Below are 18,780 nucleotides of genomic sequence, written 5' to 3' on the forward strand. Positions count from 1 at the left end.
GATATTGAAAAAGACATGCAGAAAGACATACAGTAGAAAGCAATTATTCATGCAATTGCATGGATAGATTACAGAATGGGCAAACGAGGCACAGCCCAGTGGAGCTCTGAAGGGACAAATAATATTTCTTGTAGGGAAGTCAATCAAATGGCTACGAAGACATGCAAAACAACCATAGTGAGATGCACAAGGACTACAAAGAGACATCTGACCTATCCTCTGTGATACTTGGTATTAAGCCGCAAAACACAAAACTGCAAAACTGCAAAACGACTACAAAATGTGTTTCTTTCAGTCTGGGTGTTTTTTCCTGTGTAAGAGGGCTGAGGAGCCCATTGTCTCTATCTGTTCATGTAGATGTATACAGTAAAATGAAAAACTGTGACTGATTAGCATCCATCAAGTGCCAGCCGCAGCATGATGAACACTCTGAAATTGGTTGTTAAAAATAGAAAGGAAACACACTCAAGCCTTTTACTTCATCTGTGTTCTTGCTCCTCTTTACAGACTAATGAGTAGATGGTTTAAAGATGATGAACAGTCACAGCTGTGACCACACAAGCACAGACATAGCTGGCTGGTAGAGGGAGTTCCTACAATCCTGTTTGGCCCAGAGGAATTGGTATACTGTCCACTGTGTTAGCAGAGTGCTTCCATGGATACAAATATATTGAATTACCGAATGCAAAATAAACCAGCATTTATCAATGAGTACTTTCCAATTAATAACTAATAACAGGATAAGGAAACCACACATGTGAAACCTTTTTCCACATAAATTATTAATTAGGTGGGTCACGTTTGATGTCACAAACACGCTGGAAAGAGGTGTTGTTAACTTTTAACTTAAACTCTCCTCTGCTCAGACCGATCACTCTGCATTCACCTTCACTCTCTCACTCGCTCCAACACACACTCAGACAACGCCACACACACATGCACATGCACACACACACGCACACACACACACACACACACACACACACACACACACACACACACACACACACACACACACACTACGTAATGGCTCTACCTAGCAGTGACGTCACCCATTTGTTTGTGGACTGCTATTTAGAAGCCAGCAGTTTGCATTTTGCTTGACGCCATCTTGGTATTTTAGAGCCAGAAGTGACCATATTTGGACAAAAGGGCGGAGCTGGGGAGGATGACACGGTAAAGCCAAGGTCTCTTTGGTTTTAATGGCGCTGCGCTAAGGTAAACGCTAAGGTAAATAAGCTAAACGCTATTGTAATGTCCACAGTGCCATGGTTAGCATTGCTAAGCCTCTATCATGATTGACATGTCCCTGCAGCCCCTGATTTATTGTCTATTTTAAAAAAAATGGGACCATAATTTATTATGAAAATGTTTATTGAGGTAATAAATCAAGGCAGAAGTAGGGTCCCCTTAGACTCGTATAGAAACTGACTTCTTTTTTAGGCCAGTGGATTCGCCCCCTGCTGGAAATTAGATAGAATGCAGCTTTAAGGCACCTCCACATTGGCTCCACTTTTCAGGCATGGAAGTTGCTGCTTGCTTGCCTCTTAACCAACTTTGTTTTTTACAGCAACCTTTGAGATAAAACAACAACATTCATTCTCTGATATTGTCATCACTGTATCCTGGGAACTGAAGTTATTTTCCAGTTCTAATCATACATCAGAGTGTTATAGCCTAATGGTGTCATTAGGGCTGTACTTTTCTCCCTCATGTGTTACTTGGAAGACAGAGATGGAAAGGGACCACATCAGGACAGAGTGTCTGTTGGCCTACATGAGTTTGTGGTCAGATGAAAGCATTTCTGGACCTCCATTATCCCCGCTACCCTCAGAAGGACCTGAGTGGTGATGGCTCTAAATTCACAGAGGGGTTCATTAGAAACGTTCCCCAACAACCAACTGCCCCAAACAGGAAACAGCATCTCTCTTTGATCCATGACTGCTCCAATCAGCTTGTAGCATTCCTCTGGTCCTGGAAAGTTTGTCCTTCGGTCTATTTTAACATCTCTCTTTCCGTGACAAACAGTGGGTGTAGGCCCAGATGGATCTGTCACACTGGCATGCCATGTCATGATTTATCAATATGCTGATCTCTTTCTTAAAGCCATGCAGCTACAGGCTTTCCACTTCAGAGGAAAAGTATGGATAGATGGGTTTGAACCAATCAGTCACCCTCACACTTATAGGAACTGCAATCATCTTCCAATGATGCTGCAGGATCACTTGTTTTCACTCTGTTTGTACTGAGGCCAAGTCGTCCTGTCACACTCAGATCCAGAGGGAGGACATGGAGACGCAGCTAATCACTGCCAGAGTTGTCATAATGACTTACAAGTACAAGTTCATGTACATGTGTACACAAAACAGTAAAATAGTATGGTTGGTAACAGATGGACAGGATTAGGCTTAGACCAATATATCAGTATGCTCATAACAAGCTCTTTTCAAATTAAGAGCACTTAAAAGTTATTAGTCAGCCAGTGTCACTAATGGCAAATATCGAAATGAGGTATTTCGCTAAAAACATTAATACCACATGGTTGCTGGGAAGCAACTATGCCTAACTTATAAAGGTCAATTTAAGATGTTTTCATCACATTACTCTTACAAGACAGCAGACCAAGCAGTTTAATTGTCTCTCAACTGAGGACCGCTACTTATTAAGGTCTTTACACATCGGGGATGTTTGTTTCGTGCAAATAATTTGCACGTCAATATATTTTTTCAAACTGTTATTCCTGCCTTGAGTACTTTCACACAGAATGCCAATATTACGGGCCGATAAAGCAACGTGATTTTATTCGGGACAAGGTAGATTTTTCTGAGCTTTCGCACCGTGAATAAAGACTTTTACGTTTACTTAATATAAGGATCATAATACAATGACCAACAACAGCAGGAGGCTGTATAGACGACTAACTTTATTACTCCTTTCAACCTTGACAACTCTTTCTGTTCTTACCTTTCACAATAAAAGCCCTACACATGTAGTATGCTACACTCTATATACAGTATATGGCTTCACTGTGTACTGTTAACCAGAGGGAATAAAATTTGCTCACACAATACTGATAGCACTGTAATTTTTATTCTGAATTTGTAATTTTTACCCCCACATTCTAAAGCAGTGGGACCCCTAAGGGGGGTGGCAAAGACCACAGGGGGGGCGCAACTCTTTATCTGGTTTGAGGTTGAGGTAAAAAAAAAATATATATTTGCACATGTTAAAGAAATTATGATAATACACTAGAATATATAATGTATACAAAAGTCTGTATAAAAACTATATATTTTTGTTCTCGCTTAAACTTGTAGGCTACTTAATAGGTCAAACCTCTGGGACCTCTTAACCTGGGACCCTGCTGTCATCAGGTCAGCTGCTAGCTGCTAGCTGCTAGCTGCTATCATCCTCATTTTTCCTGCCGCCACGGCATCACTATTTTATGAACGAAACATGGCAGAGAAACGTAAAAGTGCTGATAACTCCTCTGTATCAAAAAAGAAAGTAAGGGAAAGTTACCTCAACTTCGGTTTCGGAGGGGGGGCTCAGCTTTTCTTAGACATAAGTAGGGGCGCCAAGGAAAAAAGGTTGGGAACCACTGTTCTAAAGGGTACATCCTCTTGAGACCAAGAATGTGCTGAGTATAATATATGTTATAGAATATGAAGTTGATAATTATTCCAAAGGAGAGGAAAGCAAAGAGTAATGTTCAATGAATTATCCTCTGGGGACCATGAATATTTGGACAAAATAATAGTATTTGGTATATTGCTCTGGACCAAAGTGTAAGAATGAATCTAACCCAATCTAAATGCCACAGTGTTCTCAGGGATTCAGATTTCTCAAAAAGACAATGCTTTTCTATATTTTTTGTTAAAAATTGACATGTGTCCATTCAAGGATAGGAATCCGTTTCATTCATTTTTTCCTTTTAATTTACTGATAGAGAGCTAATACTTATAGTGCTGCATACAGACGTATGGTCACTGGGAAGATAATAGAACACGGTGGGTGATTGGAGAACTTAACTGCTGTCTTACCCTCTGCTCATAATATTTCCTCCAGCTGGGTAGCTTATTGCTTCCCATTGGCACTGAAAGGAAAAAAGGCAGAGATACCTTTTCATTCAGTCAAAGAAGTGCAACTGTTTGCACACACTGTCCTTTGTCATGAAACCCACCGTTGCCTGTTGCTGTTTCCATAGGTGAAGTAAATTCAAAGCTGCTTCCAAACACAGCTTATTAGATCAGTCTAGACCATAGTAGTGTATTGTATAGACTATTTCACAAGTGACAGATGGGACAAGCTCTTGATGTGGTAGTTGTGTCTGCTTACTTCATGGCTAGACATGAAGGCCCGTTGCCTGCTGGGAGCTTTGGAACTATAGAGCATGAGTCTAGAAATGTCATCATTTGTGGTCAGCAGACAGTAATGATTCTTGTGTATACCACAAACCTCTACCTGGCCCAATTTATTTCACTCTGGCACAAGGCGCCAGCAGCCAGCTCTCTGAGATTATATATAGAACAGATTTCTCATGGGTTGATGGAAGTCTCAACTCCATAGGTGACCGTACCCTAACTTTGAAAGATCGGCCTGCAAAAGCAATTTCTCTTCATTATTAAGCAGTAAAAGCCTTTCCAGATTGCTGTTTCCTGTGGATACCAGCGAATATGCTCTTTCCTTGAAGATTTTCCGCTTTTGACTTTTTCTTCCTCTTTCCCCCATCTGTTCATCTGTGAGGCTTAATGGAGAAAACACACACACGTACGCACGGCTGCGACTGCTACTTCCACTTCCATGCTACCATGGATAAAGAAGAGCTGCTGCAGGTCAGCTGGGAATCCTCCGTATGTAGTCCGTATAGAAGTGGACAGATATACTGTATAATATCAATGAATTAGAGGCCCATTGGAAGCATTTAGATAAACAAATAGTGCAGAAAACCAAACCCTTGACGCACTACATAACCACCACATCTCATCAACAATAACATGTTTCTATCAGATATATAGGATCAAAACCAATTAAAAATAGAACCATATAGGCCAGACAAGCCTAAAAAACAAGAAATGACAAGAAGTGCAAGTGCGCAATGTGCATCTTTGCCAGGTAAAGCCTGGCGCAACTCATTGCAATCTCATGAACAGGTTCGTATGATATCGTATTGAAACTTATGCACAACAATTTGTATGATATTCTACGACATTAGGCAACTAAGTTTAGCGGTCTTAACAGTTAACTTTAGCCGACAAAAGATGACTGTGAGCTGGGTACAGAGCACCGTGAGGTTATGCCCCTTTTAGGGGCCGTTACAGTTGAGCTTAGCCGACAAAAGGTGAGCGTCACGCAGCGAGGACAGTTAAGTTTAATGACTCGTTAAGATTACAAAAAAAGATTGTGGTTTGGGTTAAAACATTGATCCCCTTAAGTTGTACTCATGGGACACGAAGACCCGTTTCCTGGGTGAAAGTCTTGTGTTTACCCCTTAACTTCTTCCGGGACACGAACTCTGCTCCCCTGCTTGAAAGCCCTGTGTTTTATGACCCAGACTTCTCCCCTACGCAGACCAAAGTGCTCTTATACAGCAGCAGTCAAAGTGGTGCTGACAGTAATAAATACATGGAATGTATACGAATTACAGTATATTACTTTTCGTAGCTGTAAGACAGACAGCAGCTCCTCTAATAAAATACAAAGTTTTGAAGTGCCTTTCCACTTAATACGTAAATGTATAAATGTAAACCAAGTTTCAATCATGAAGACTCCAGTGGCCACGTCTGTGATCTCGCCAAGCATAAATAGACCTTGACATGCCACACACACACACACACACACACACACACACACACACACACACACACACACACACACACTCCATGCTTAACTTTCACTCTACCTTCTCTCCCCTCTCTCCTGGGAAACCTCTCTTTCCTTCATCTCCCTACAGAATGGATGGAAACATCAGCTCAGAGAAGCAGTAGGGCGATTAAAACAGACACGCCCTTTCAACCAGGGGAAAATCAAAAGACTAGCAAAGGCTCGGGGGAAAAAGGGAGTACTCCTTCTTGACATGGACCTGACAGTAGAAAGTCTAAATCTTCAGAGATGACATCAGGGGCCTTCAATCATGTCGCTCCCTGGACAGAAGCGGCAAGTAGTTGCCTTGTAAAAAAAATTAAACAGCAGCCAGTGGAGAAGAGATTTTTTAACCAGACCACGTAGGTAAGGCGACTCAAAGTTCACCCACTTTGATCAACACGGAGTCTTAAAGGTTATTCTAGATCACATGTCAAACTCAAGGCCCGTGGGCCAAATCCGACCCCTTGCAAATTTTGATCTGGCCTGCATTTCAATTTAGGTTCGCAATAAATAGTTGTTTAATTGCCTAGTTGCCTAGATGTGCACCAAAACAAATTTGAGAGGAGAAATTCCCGCAGAACCGGTCACTTTGCATATTCAGGTTGTGTAACAGGTTGTTGTAAAATAAAGTGATCATTGTTTTGCTTGACTTGCTAAACTCTATGATGGCTAAGAAACTTTCTTGCTGACTTTCTTAGGGCTTTATGTCGACCAAACTGTGAGAGATGCAATTAAATAGTCAAAGATATGTCTTTTTCGACTGAATGTGCCCTTAATGTGATTCTCATTTTCCAGTGTGGCCCTTAGTAAAGTTAAGTTTGACACCCCTGAAGTCCAGACTCAGTTCTGGTGTTTTCAGTTGAAGGCTTGTTCATAGGAACGAAACTGGCCATTCACAAACATTTGCTGAAAAGGTAAAACATCTTACCTTAATTCCTTGGTCTCCCATATCTCCCTGTGAAGCAAAGCAGAGACAAACCGTAAATGTAAGAACTGACAACAATCACAGCAATCCACTAGAGGGAGCAGGAGATCCTCTATAGGCATTACAGTTTGCAGTGAGGACTGTCTCTAAAGCCTCGCAGAATGGATGTGCAAACTGAAGGAGCATTTGCATTTCATTTAAGAAGTTGTCCAGATTCAGATTAGTGTCCTCTTAGTGACCCTTAACTTAGCCGCCTGATGTGCTCATAAAGCTCATGGCAGAAAACAGAATCAGGCTTCGAGGCTGAGTCCATGGGAAAACAAAGTGAGATGGAAGAATGGCTGAAGTTTACAAGGCAATAATCTGCACAGAAGCTCACAGCAACACGGATCTTCCAGCAGTCCCAGCGTCAAAACTTTAGAAGGAAAAATCCCTTTCACAGAGAGTCATGTTACAGATAGAAACTGGGGTTTTGTTGTGACAGCAGCAGCCAAACGTTTGATGATACCAGATGACTGCGATGTTTTGCTTTAGTTATGTAGAGTTTAGTGGAAGGAGAAGAGTAACAGTTATTTATTATTTAACCTAATTATTGAATTACTTTTTGTATTGAAACTCAAAACATCAACACCATGTTAGAAGGCGTTATTGAGCACAATGGCAATATCATGGATTGAATTTTCAATGTGCTACTAATAGTTCTCTGAATATGTGTGTATATATATATATATATATATATATATATATATACATATATTGTATTGAATAACGGTCCAATGTGAAAGGTGCCGTTCTGTAAAGACGAAACAACAGAGGATCATCACCAACTCTTTTCCATTTGTGACCTAAGTACTCTACATTATTTTGTGGTTTGGACACATTGAGTTCCCCACGCACAGTCTAGGCTGGTGTTGGATGTACACATTTGTTCCACCGCAAACGCAAACATTTTATCATTCCAGACAGACAGTAGATACACACTGGATAACAGATAACAGATAAAAGGCCGTCGTTCCCCCGAAAAAACGCTCCCAGAGATCGTTTGTTCAAGCAGTAATTATGTCTCATATTTTCGTTTCTAGTGGTGGTGCCCTCTAGTGGCCGTAGTAGTTATGACAGGAGCAAAACAGGAAGTAAGGTGAGGAAGTACAAGTTCCTCATTAGGAGGTAGGTTAGGGTGATGGTATTTATGGTCTACATCAACCCAGTCTCACGGCAGTTCGTGAAGTGGTCACGTAATTTAATCTATTGATTCATGTATACAGACACGTTTATCTCCTTTTTTTTGTGATGGTCAGCACATTTTTTTAAACTAATGTATTTCAATGGGAAGCATGTTTCGTGATCACAGCACACAGAGGAATACTAATAATTTCAGCAAATCTAGTTTCCTATTTTTACGCCGCACCGTTTCAGTTTTAAATTTCTTTTTAATTGCATTGCATGAGTCTCGTGGTCAATGCGTGAGAGTTGGCAGCCCTGAACATGTTAGCCACAGTATCTTTATATGATGATAATATGTCAGGCGTTTTTAGCTTGTTCCACTGTCTCTAAGTGGCCAATAATATCAATAGAGCTTTAGAGCAGCTCAATATAATTTCCCCTAAACCCTCTTTAAATCATTCTTGTAGCCTCCTTCTCTCTATAATTTCACTCTCACTCAAGTAAAATCTCTGTGTAAAAAAAAGTAAAATGTCTCGAGACACTCTGGAACCATGACGTCCCGTCTCTGGCCTGCTACAGATACAATAGCTTCATCAATCCTCTTTTCAACATACTAACTTAGTCTGAACTATTTACACCTTTTGTCTTGTTTTAACTGTTTTCGTTTTAACATGTTTGGCATCTCTCCTTTTGTCATCTATAATACCCCAAAATCCGAGTCTCTAGAAATGCCATATAATGGCTTGGATTAGTGTGGAACAGTTGCTGTGTACGTACGTGTGTGTCCTCTAGAGGAAGTCTGATAAGCCATGGAAAAGTGCAGGACAAGCACGTGAAGAGCGTAGCGGACATTGCTCACAGCTTCAAAGCCAAGGTTAGATCCTTTAAGCTGCTGCTATCCACACAGTGTGTGTGTGTGTGTGTGTGTGTGTGTGTGTGTGTGTATATACTTTGTTCATCCCTATTCAATACTAAGGAGACTATTATACAATAACCCAACATCCACTTTCCATTAAATAAATGTCAAAACCATAAATGTGGCAGCATATGCTACCTGCATCATTTTGCGAGGTCACTTCTTAACTCCCAAAGCTTCATTCAATAAAAAAAGAAATTGTAAACTGCCGTGCTTTCTGGGACAAGATGGAGGACAAAATCCACAGTCCTCACTCTTTAAGTTCAAGCTAATATGGGGCTTTACCAACCTGAGTTAGACAACACAGGTGTGTGTCTTCTTAAGTTTGTAGGTTAAGTTTTAAAATAAGATAAGATAAGCCTTTATTGTCTCCTATAGGAGAAATCTGTCTTGGGCAGTCGAGACAACTAAAATTTGGGTTAGGTTGCACTGCTTTTAGTATGAAATGCCCTCTTTGTGTTTCCATGGACAGTGTTTCCCTGCTGAGTCAGATAGCTTTGTTTCCAGGACAAAACACAGACAGAAAACCTACACACGGCTACAAAGATGACAATATCCAACTTTTTTGTCATGAACCTTTGAGTTAAAAACAAATAAAACTACACAGTTAAACATGATAACGTTCTAAAAACAGGTAGAAAGTGGAATACCTTTGAGCCTTCAGGACCTAGAGGGCCAATATCACCTCGATCCCCCTGTGGATGGACAGAAAGACAAATATTATAACTTAATACTGATTCAGAGAAAGTTGACTGTCCATAATTCCTAACAGCGGGCCTGCTATCAGCCAACAGATAGTGTGAGGACACAACTCAAGCAAGGGGGGAAATCATTTGTTGAAAGCATCTTCTCCTGAGGCATTCTAAAAGTCCTATGATTCGTATGTCTACTTTCCTCTAAAATGCCAGCCTACTGCACACAGATAGGGAAAATATTTTACTTCTGAAGACAATAAAATGGGATGTTTTTAGCCAAATCAAAGCAACAAGAAATAAAAAATAACTTAGTCCCTGCAGGTACTTTAAAACACATACGGTTATTGCTTTATGTTACTCTGTTGACAATGTGTACAGTAGATTGTGCACTGGAAAAGTATTTCCTGTCCAATCTACCCACATCCTGGATGCTATATACTTTTTCAAAAGTGAAACACAAAAAACAGCTCACCTTTTGTCCTGGTACACCTGGCTCACCCTGGAGAGAAAAAAACAAAGTGTGTACATATCCAGCCAGTGTTTCAGTATTTAATATTGAAAAGAAAAATGTAAGGCTTCAAAATCATGATTCCACCCAGATGATTTTCTGATGGTGCTGCATGCTAACGCCCATCACAAGAGAGACAACTTCCTGCTGGCTTGTTTTCCATAGTGAGAGGCATTTACAGGACTCTGACCGTTTGTTTGACCTCAAAATCTACATTCCCCCTTTTAAATAATCTGTGATGATTAATGCATCATGTGGAGATCTACTCATCAAATCCAAAGGACACAGAGAGTTGCTGTTGTGTAGGTGGGGTTGGTCTGACTATCAGAGCAGCTGCACAGAGACCAAGTGGAAACATCTTGGCTTGATCCCCATTTCATGTGGCTTGTTTTATTTGGGCCTGACTGTGTTTGTCTGTAATAACTCTAGAGTCATCATGAGAGGCCACCGTGATGCTAATCAAGTTTTTCAGAATTGTAATTTTGCTGTTTGGACAAGAAGAGAAATATGTTTACCTTCATGCCTGGTAAAAGCTGCAGAACAAATGTAGAAATCACAAGAAGGTTAATGTCACACCAACAAACGTCCACTAATGAGTAGTTTTCTGGAAAAATATAGGTGGGCTCAGGACTCACTGAACCAAAGCTTACCCTTGGGTCTTTTCCTGGTTTGCCTGGTTCACCAGGCTTACCCTGTATGAAAAGAGCAAACATTCTTTACACAGAATCTACAAACTATCCAACATACCCGTTCCATGGCGCCATTTGAATATGCAACTAAGCCTTTCGTGGATATAGTGAGAGCCTGACAGTAATTCATAAATATTTTCCTACTAAAATATCAGGGTTAAACTTGAACTTGCACCTTCAACTTTTATAAACTAAACAGCTCTATTGGTTGTCTAAGTGAAAAGCTTACGAGTCGTTTTATGTTCTAAGGCTGCAACAGTTTTGAAACAGCTGAGTCATAGACAGCTTTTAATGTTGTCCCTGTGCAAAGTGAACTTGTGAAGCCACCCATTTTAATACTCTTACAATGTTTTCACTTCTCTGGGATCTTTATATAGTGTAGTTTCCAAAGCATGAATGTGTTCACGTCATGTAGGGATGAATGGTGAAATTGGAAAAGACTCGCCTGTTTATAATTTGTAAGGTTCATGACATTGTACAGCTCAAGACTGTTGTAGGATTATAGAGTTGGCTTAGTGAGGGTTAAAATACTAGGCATTACTTTTACACAATTGTTTATTAAATTTGGATTCAATTACTTTTTTCCAGGGGTCTTGAAGCCAAGGACCCCTCTAACTGAAAGAGAGACAGATCAGGGACCTCCTACTACATATATTGTACAAAATGAAGTTGCATATTAAACTGGGCCTACAATAAAGTGTAGGGCGGCCTAAAGCCTTTATATCTTTTTTGCATAGAATACTAAGCTATTAAAACAGCCTAATCATTTTATATTTTATAAATCATTTTTTAATGTTAAAACATACATGTGTCACAGTGAATCCTTAAGAGTGATTCTGTGGATGGCTACCTTAGTGACTACCTTACCTACAGGCCAGCAAGCAGGGATTTATATTTGCTAACACTATTTTGGATTCATGTTAAGACTTTTTAATTTTTTAAACAATATTTTAGAGCCCCCCCTGAATTGACTCTGAGGACCCCCTGGGGGTCCCAGACCCCCTGTTGAAGATCCCTGCTTTAATCGACCGATTTTGGCTGACTTGATGCATCGACATGTTTGCTTTTCAGGCACTTTTGTATAATTAAGTGATAATAATCAGATGTCAGTTTAATATTTATTTTCAAGATAGAAACTGGTAATTATGGTAACTCCCATATGACACAAATGTGTCCACAGGGAGGAAACAAAGCCCTAACATTATTTTAAAATTGGAATCATAGAGGGCTGGAGCTGCTCCCCCCGCGACCCGATACTGGATAAGCGGACGAAGATGGATGGATGGATCATAGAGGGATGTGTGATTTATTGACTGACATCCCTATCATTGAAAAGTTACAGTAACCCATGCAGATCCTTTTCTTGTGTTTTGTGACTGATACTCTTGTCTTGCTAATGCAACATTTTTGCCAGCCGGGCCGCAACCTGCAAGGGGTTGTTGATGTTGTATACCCTCATTATGTAGAGTATTCAAACAACTAGTTCCTGCCAAAATAAAAATCCAATCACTGCTGTGGTTCCAATATAGTTTTCTCAATAACAATAAATTAAATGTATGTATTTACTGTAAAGTCTTCAGCAGAAACATATGGGCTTGGGGCTGAGAGCCACAGACAAAGTAAGGAAGTCATAAAGTATTGACAGAAACATGAAATGACCTTTGACCCAAGTTCAGTTTATGCTGTTTTTGAGTCTCTGACATGACAAGACTGACGTGATTTGCAAGGTGGCTATTTAAAAGTCGTAAATGTAGAATTTTGATTGCTGGTTGAACTCAGACTGGGACTCACCATTGGGCCAGTGGCTCCATTCAGGCCTGGGGTCCCTGGGAGTCCTGGGGGTCCTGGAGGTCCTGGGGGTCCCTGCGCTCCAGGCTCGCCCTGCTGGGAGACCTTGAGTTACAACCTTCAATGCTGGAGCATGCCTCGCCACACTGGCCATGCCAACACAACAACCTCACACAACACCACAAATAACTGCAGCAGGGGGGTTGCAGAGAGGAAGGTAAGCCAGGGAGCAGTACAAGCATCAAGCAACAAGGTTTTGACGATTCATTCTTGACCTTTGGAACACATATCTGGGATCAAATATTCCAAACTCAAGGTTAATTCTGTTCCAGGGATTTTACCATATCCAATAGACTTTCAGGTATTTAGCGCGCTCAGGTGTTAGGACATGATCAAGGACCCTTGTGACTGGGTCTTAGCAAGTACCCTGGGTAGAAAGGGCACCAGAGGCAGACATAGGTGACTATGAATATGAGACAAAACTGGTCACAACATCAGATGATGTGAGCTTGGTGCAGAACTTTTTTTTCAATGACACTGATTGATGACTTTGACACCTTCCTAGTCAATGTTGTAACTAGCTGCCAGGCCCAGTGGAAGAGCACCAAATGCAGACAACATTAGTGAATATGAGACCAAAACTGGTCACAGCATTGACTGGAAATTGGAGTACGGAACTTTGGTCATGTAGTGAAGAATGGGTTCGAAGTCATAAGCAGTGTCTCTTTTCAAGGAGACAGTGAGTATGTTTAAATGCAAATCAATATTCCTCAGAATATGACAATATTCTGTCTTTGATACAGGTCATATAAACAGCATATTCCGTTCTATATAAAGCCTTTTTCCGAATTTAGCATTTTCAGATTAAGACGTGGGATATTCCGGTATTAGAAGCATTCTTTGGACATGTCGACTTCTTGCCTGTTTACGGCTTACGGTCAGCTCTGTGCGTTGCTATGGTTGTTGTACACAAACCAACCAGCCACCAGTTTGCAGGGCTGTGGTAGAGATGCACGGCCAAAAGAAAAGAAGAAGAAACAGCTACTTTTAAACATTGACAAGAGTTTCAAGTCTGCCACTGGTGAAAAATCCTATTTTGCACAGCTACATGTAAACGGGAATATTAGTGGAATATAAAATTTCCTTAGCCATGTAAACAGCTTAGACGAAATATCGTCTTTTTCAGAATAAGGGCAAAAACTGGAATATTATGTGCATGTAAACATGATCACTAAATATGAATGATAAAAAGTTCTTGATCTTTCTTTAGCCGTCTGCTGAGCCCTTCTTAAAGTACCTTAAGTACCCTTGGACCCTGGATAAGGGCCAGGAAACTGGTCACACAGAGGGCCAACCGAACCCACGGCAACAGTCAATATCTCTGCAAACAAGAGACCAAAACGATCACTGCTGCAACTGAGAAGTGATCAAAGTTATTGACTAGGAGTCAGTGCACGGCCGCAGAAAGATCAAGGAGGACTTCACATCTGAGGACAGAGTCCATCTTTTAACAGAGACAGGGCTTATGATTTGTGATAACACCTGAGCAAGTGCAATAAACTGACCAAGGCGAATGGAGTCGAAAAGCTCCAGAGACAGCTAGTGAGTGCAGAAAGTGCTTTCTCTTTAGGGACTAAAGAGAAAGCACTTTCTGTTGTTTGGAGAGCAAGGCACTGGGCCATATGGGACACTGAGGTAGTTCTTTGAACTTTTTGACAAGCTAAATAGAATGAATGGTCCTGGATCTCTCATTTTCCAAGGACTAGTTGTCAAAGGTAGTCCAGCTTTTCGAAGTTTAAATTTCCATTGGGTAAAAAGAAGATTCAATTAGAGATTACAGAAGATCTGTAAAAGCTTGAACTATTATTCTTTGTATTTGAAATGAATGAATGTAATTTTGACATTGATTTTTCCTGCAGCTTCTTTTTTATTATTTAAATGTAAGCTACTGCAAATCTGTGTGATCATTCTGAAGACTGTCCACTGACAGCCAGAACCCTGGGAATTACCTCAAACCAAAGCCAAGACTAAACAAAATCAAATAAAGGAAATTTACAATGAGCACAGGATATGAAGATAATAAATACACCTCAACGGCTGAAATAAATCTGTCTGGCTGCTACTCATCCTGAATCTGCTCCTGCTTTGTTTCACTCTATAATAATTCCTGCTACTCATCTTTTGGAACTCATAAAATCTATTTCTTGATTGCTACGGGGCAATATATTATAGAGAAGACACCCCCATATGGAAATACACATCATTATTGAGGGGAAGAAGTTTGTATGGCGTGAAATTGAATGCATTGTGCTACAGCACATGATTTATTTGCACATATGGTCCAACTTAGAGAAGTTCCTAACACAAAGCACTGGCCTTACTTCAGTCACTCAGCAATCACTGTGTTATTGTAGGAGAACACACATGTACAGTAGCTCAGGACCACTGAGCGCTGCCAAGCTTCTATTCTTAGATAATGGAGAACATATCCATCCATGTTAGATCCATATTTTATCATTCCTCCTCTGCGTCCAGATAAGATTTATGTCTCTGGACATGTTAGGCTTTTCCCAGGGGTTACACACACATTGCTATGGGTAGAGTGCAGCTGCCAATAGCTGATAATAAAATGTGCTGTTCTGCACAATTTGACTGCATGACAGAACATTCTAGAAAAAGAAAAGAAAATCAGCCATTGTTCTAGTCTCATTATGATGGAAACCCCATTCCATCAGATGGTCAACACTGATTGGCTGATATCTGATGCATTATAGAGGGATGCAATATGAACTGTTTACAGTATGTAAGTCCATTTTGTCTGTTAGAAGATGCTAGGACTGTATTTTTGTATTGTATTTGTTATACGCATTGAAAGATCTTTATACATTTTGGTGATTTATCAGTGGATTGTTGAGTGCTTTGTTGAATTGCAATTTTATTATTTATGTATGTATTTATTATTATTTATTTACCAGGAACAGTGCACCTTAATCAACATTTTAGTACCCACCTTAATGTAAATGTACCAGTTAGCTAATGAGCTAATTTCATCTGGCGTGCCCATTTGTATTTGTTGTCTATTCATGCCATTGGCTAAGTCCACTTAAAACTATTACTACTACTAACTACAATTATTTTTTACTAAAGATTACAGAAAGCGTTAAGTAAAACATAATTATTTGTGGTTTGCTTGAAACCTGAAAAATGCAGCATTTTGATACATTTCCTGTCACGCATCATTGACAGAAAAGGCCCTGAAGATGACTCAACATTCAGAAGCAGTAGCAGCCAAAAGTTGGTTAATTACAGCATGGCGGCGGAGGAGGGTTGGGGAGGTTTCGGCGACGGTTGATGGCGGTTGGCATCCACAGGGAGGACAGAGAGGAGGGGGCAAGTAGGGGGCAGAGAGAATTGTACCTTGAGGCGTTTTAGGATTAGAGGGCTTATTGAGGGCATGTTGCGCACGGTGATGGGCAACATCTGCCGGGGGAAGTCACAAAGCACAGGTGGCCAGCGGTGCAAAAAGATCACAGGGCAAAGGTCACCAGGAGGCCACAGAAAGGAAACGGGGTAGAACCAAGAGAACGAAGGAGGGAGAGGGGCGGGATATGGAGGAAAAAGAGAAATAGAACATCATAATGAAAAGCAAGGAAATGGGAGGGCAAAGAAGAGAGAAAAAGGAAACAAAGCTGAAGAAAGGAAAGACAAGAAAAGGCACCAGCACAGCAAACTACGGGCTTGGAGTGGCAAAGGGGATGGTTGATGTCCTTTGATGGTTCTTTATATCAAAAGAATGTGGACACTTGAAAATTTCTGTTAGAATGTGTTTGTTGCAAATCACCAAGCATCCCCTATTCAGGATTTCTGTGCATCAATGTCCCCATTAACAATAAGCCAGGCCCCTAGGTTGCAGCGGAGCAGAGGTGGGCGCCAGTCTTGCCACAAAGAGAGTACAGCAGCACAGTTCCAGTGCACAACCAGACTTACTGTGGCCAACTGTCCAGCACAGGGCTGCACAATACGCCGCTTCTGTTGAGATGACCAGCATGATCAAATACAAGTTTAGGACAGGACAGAACAGGTACAAGCCTGCTTATAGTTACATTTCCCCGCTGACACCAAGTAGAACCAACAGCATGCAACTTGCCTACTTTTTACACAGCGTACATATTTCCACAATATTTACTATGCAGCAACCTTTAAAGTAAAGACTACCTTCACCCAATACTGGAAACCCCAAAAGAAGTGTTCACTACTCTAACATACATATTTCTAATATATGTCAGTCTTGGAACATACTTCTTTTTGTTGTGTGGTCAATCACACTATTTCTAGGTAGATCAGTTGAAAGCCAACAATAACAATAGTACTATTTCTATGGAAATATATACTATAGAATGTTATAAGTAAATATAAGTAGGGGTATAAATGTAGCAAGTAGGCAAGTGTGCTGCTTTGTCCCTCACCATTTCCAGCTATCCACCACATTGGGTTTAAATGTATAGAAGTCAGAAGCAGCCAATATTAAAGTGAAATCATTTAGTGAAATAGAAATTTGTCCAATTGTGTTTTGAGTTATGTTTGCAAAAAATCTAAATAAATAGTTTGTTGGAAATTAAGTAAAATACAAACTCCATTGAAAAATATTTTTGTGTGTACTCTTTAACATATTTTTCCTTTTGACCTCAAAGAGGTTGTCTATTATGAACCGGGTAGGCACATAGCTTCATCCTACACATGTTCAGCTCTTACCATTTTGTCTGTAGTAATTACCTTTTTTAAATTCTGTGTGATTAATAACAGAGCAAAATACATTTTGATTTCAAATTGCATAACATTGCCATATTTGTGATATAATCTAATTTGAAGTTGAATTTTTATTTTCCAAATGGAACAAGAAAATCAAATTTGAATTCACTGATTTTATTTTAATATTGGCATCCCTGTGCTTCCGTAGAGGCACAATTAACCTTAATTCCAAGAACAATTCAAAGACATTCTAACTGCATATTATGTTTTATATGTTGTTTTTTTTTAACAGTAAACCAGTAGCAACCTCATCACCACATTGATCTTTTTTTTGGGTTTTGGGTGGAGAGCCGAGGGCTGAGGAGTGCCTTGGCTCTTGGGCACTGGCTCTCTTTGCGGCACGACTAGGAGACACCCCTGCCGAGGGTTATCTATCTGGGTGTTTGGTGGCACCCACAAACCTTCAACATCAGAGCCTGACTGGAGCGCAAGGCAGCCAGGGTTTTCAGAGGAAGATCCTGCACAAAGAGGCCCTACACACCAGGGAAGTGGTCATTTCAGTCAGTGCTGGTAATGGTGGCAACAAGCCATTTTCTAACCACACAAAAAGTGAGTCATGTCTCCTGTAGCCTCAATTTAAGATGGTTTCTGTTTAAAGGAATAGCTTAAACTGTTTATTTATTTTGCTTTCCGAGGGTGAGATGTTCAGAGGGATATTAATCTCACGTCTTTGTGTACAGTACAGAGCTGGAGTCAAGGTGTGGTTAGCCTACCTTAGCATAAATACTGGAAGCAGCAAGCCTGGCTCCGTGCATAGTTAAAAAAAAAAGCTAACACCTGCTAAATCTCATGATGTGTCCTCTTGGTTTAGCTTTTGATTTGAACACAAATGTAAAATAGCAATTCATGAATTAGACCTTTGGGTGTTATGACAAACTCGCGCTATAGAGAGAAACTATGGTCTGTCAAGAAATTGCTGCACAAATTATAATTTTCACGTGTCTTTCTGTTCGAATTGAAGAAAAGACATACAGTCTGTTAACAGTCAGCGTTATATTGTAGTTGTTTGTAGGTTTATCTTTTCACCTTGGACAGAGCCAGGATAGTTGTTTCCGTCTGCTTCCAGTCGTTATGCTAAGCTAGGCTAACCCAGTCCTGACTCCAGCTTTGCACTTGAAATGAATCTTCTCACTCTAAAAAAATAAGGCAAATAAACATATTTCCCAAAATGTTAAACTATTCTTTTAACAGTGGGGCTTCTGCTGAAATACAAATTACACAAAAACACAAAAAAATATTTGCTGGCTAAATCTCTAAACACTAAACATTTACCTCGACCTACAGTAACCCCCCAACCCCCAAGGGTCTCTCTATAGGATTGAGGCCTGACGTGTGAGCAGACACTGGGAATGGACCTCCCCTACAGACTACTGCAGGGGGCTCTGAAAAGTGTATGAAAAATAAATTCAACAGGCATACAG

At 40.4% G+C, this 18,780-nt stretch overlaps 1 protein-coding gene across 20 annotated transcripts in view; it reads right to left on the reverse strand.

The window, feature by feature from the left end:
• The window catches only part of col13a1 (collagen, type XIII, alpha 1), a 158,488-nt gene that overhangs the window by 34,939 nt on the left and 104,769 nt on the right, over positions 1 to 18,780 (reverse strand). For 13 of the 20 annotated variants that reach the window (XM_036003701.1, XM_036003709.1, XM_036003714.1 and 10 more), the window contains 8 exons: positions 17,761 to 17,832; positions 12,554 to 12,646; positions 10,724 to 10,765; positions 10,589 to 10,606; positions 10,038 to 10,064; positions 9,521 to 9,565; positions 6,794 to 6,820; positions 5,903 to 5,947 (listed from right to left, as the gene is read on the reverse strand). In XM_036003701.1, coding sequence (XP_035859594.1) covers positions 5,903 to 5,947; positions 6,794 to 6,820; positions 9,521 to 9,565; positions 10,038 to 10,064; positions 10,589 to 10,606; positions 10,724 to 10,765; positions 12,554 to 12,646; positions 17,761 to 17,832 — 369 coding nt within the window. Of the gene's footprint in view, positions 1 to 5,902; positions 5,948 to 6,793; positions 6,821 to 9,520; positions 9,566 to 10,037; positions 10,065 to 10,588; positions 10,607 to 10,723; positions 10,766 to 12,553; positions 12,647 to 15,967; positions 16,031 to 16,537; positions 16,580 to 17,760; positions 17,833 to 18,780 lie in introns of all 20 variants that reach the window. The other 7 variants (XM_036003708.1, XM_036003715.1, XM_031300387.2 and 4 more) reach the window with 6 other exon arrangements.

The sequence above is a fragment of the Sander lucioperca genome, chromosome 7, assembly GCF_008315115.2.
Source record: "Sander lucioperca isolate FBNREF2018 chromosome 7, SLUC_FBN_1.2, whole genome shotgun sequence".
Classification (NCBI taxonomy): domain Eukaryota; kingdom Metazoa; phylum Chordata; class Actinopteri; order Perciformes; family Percidae; genus Sander; species Sander lucioperca.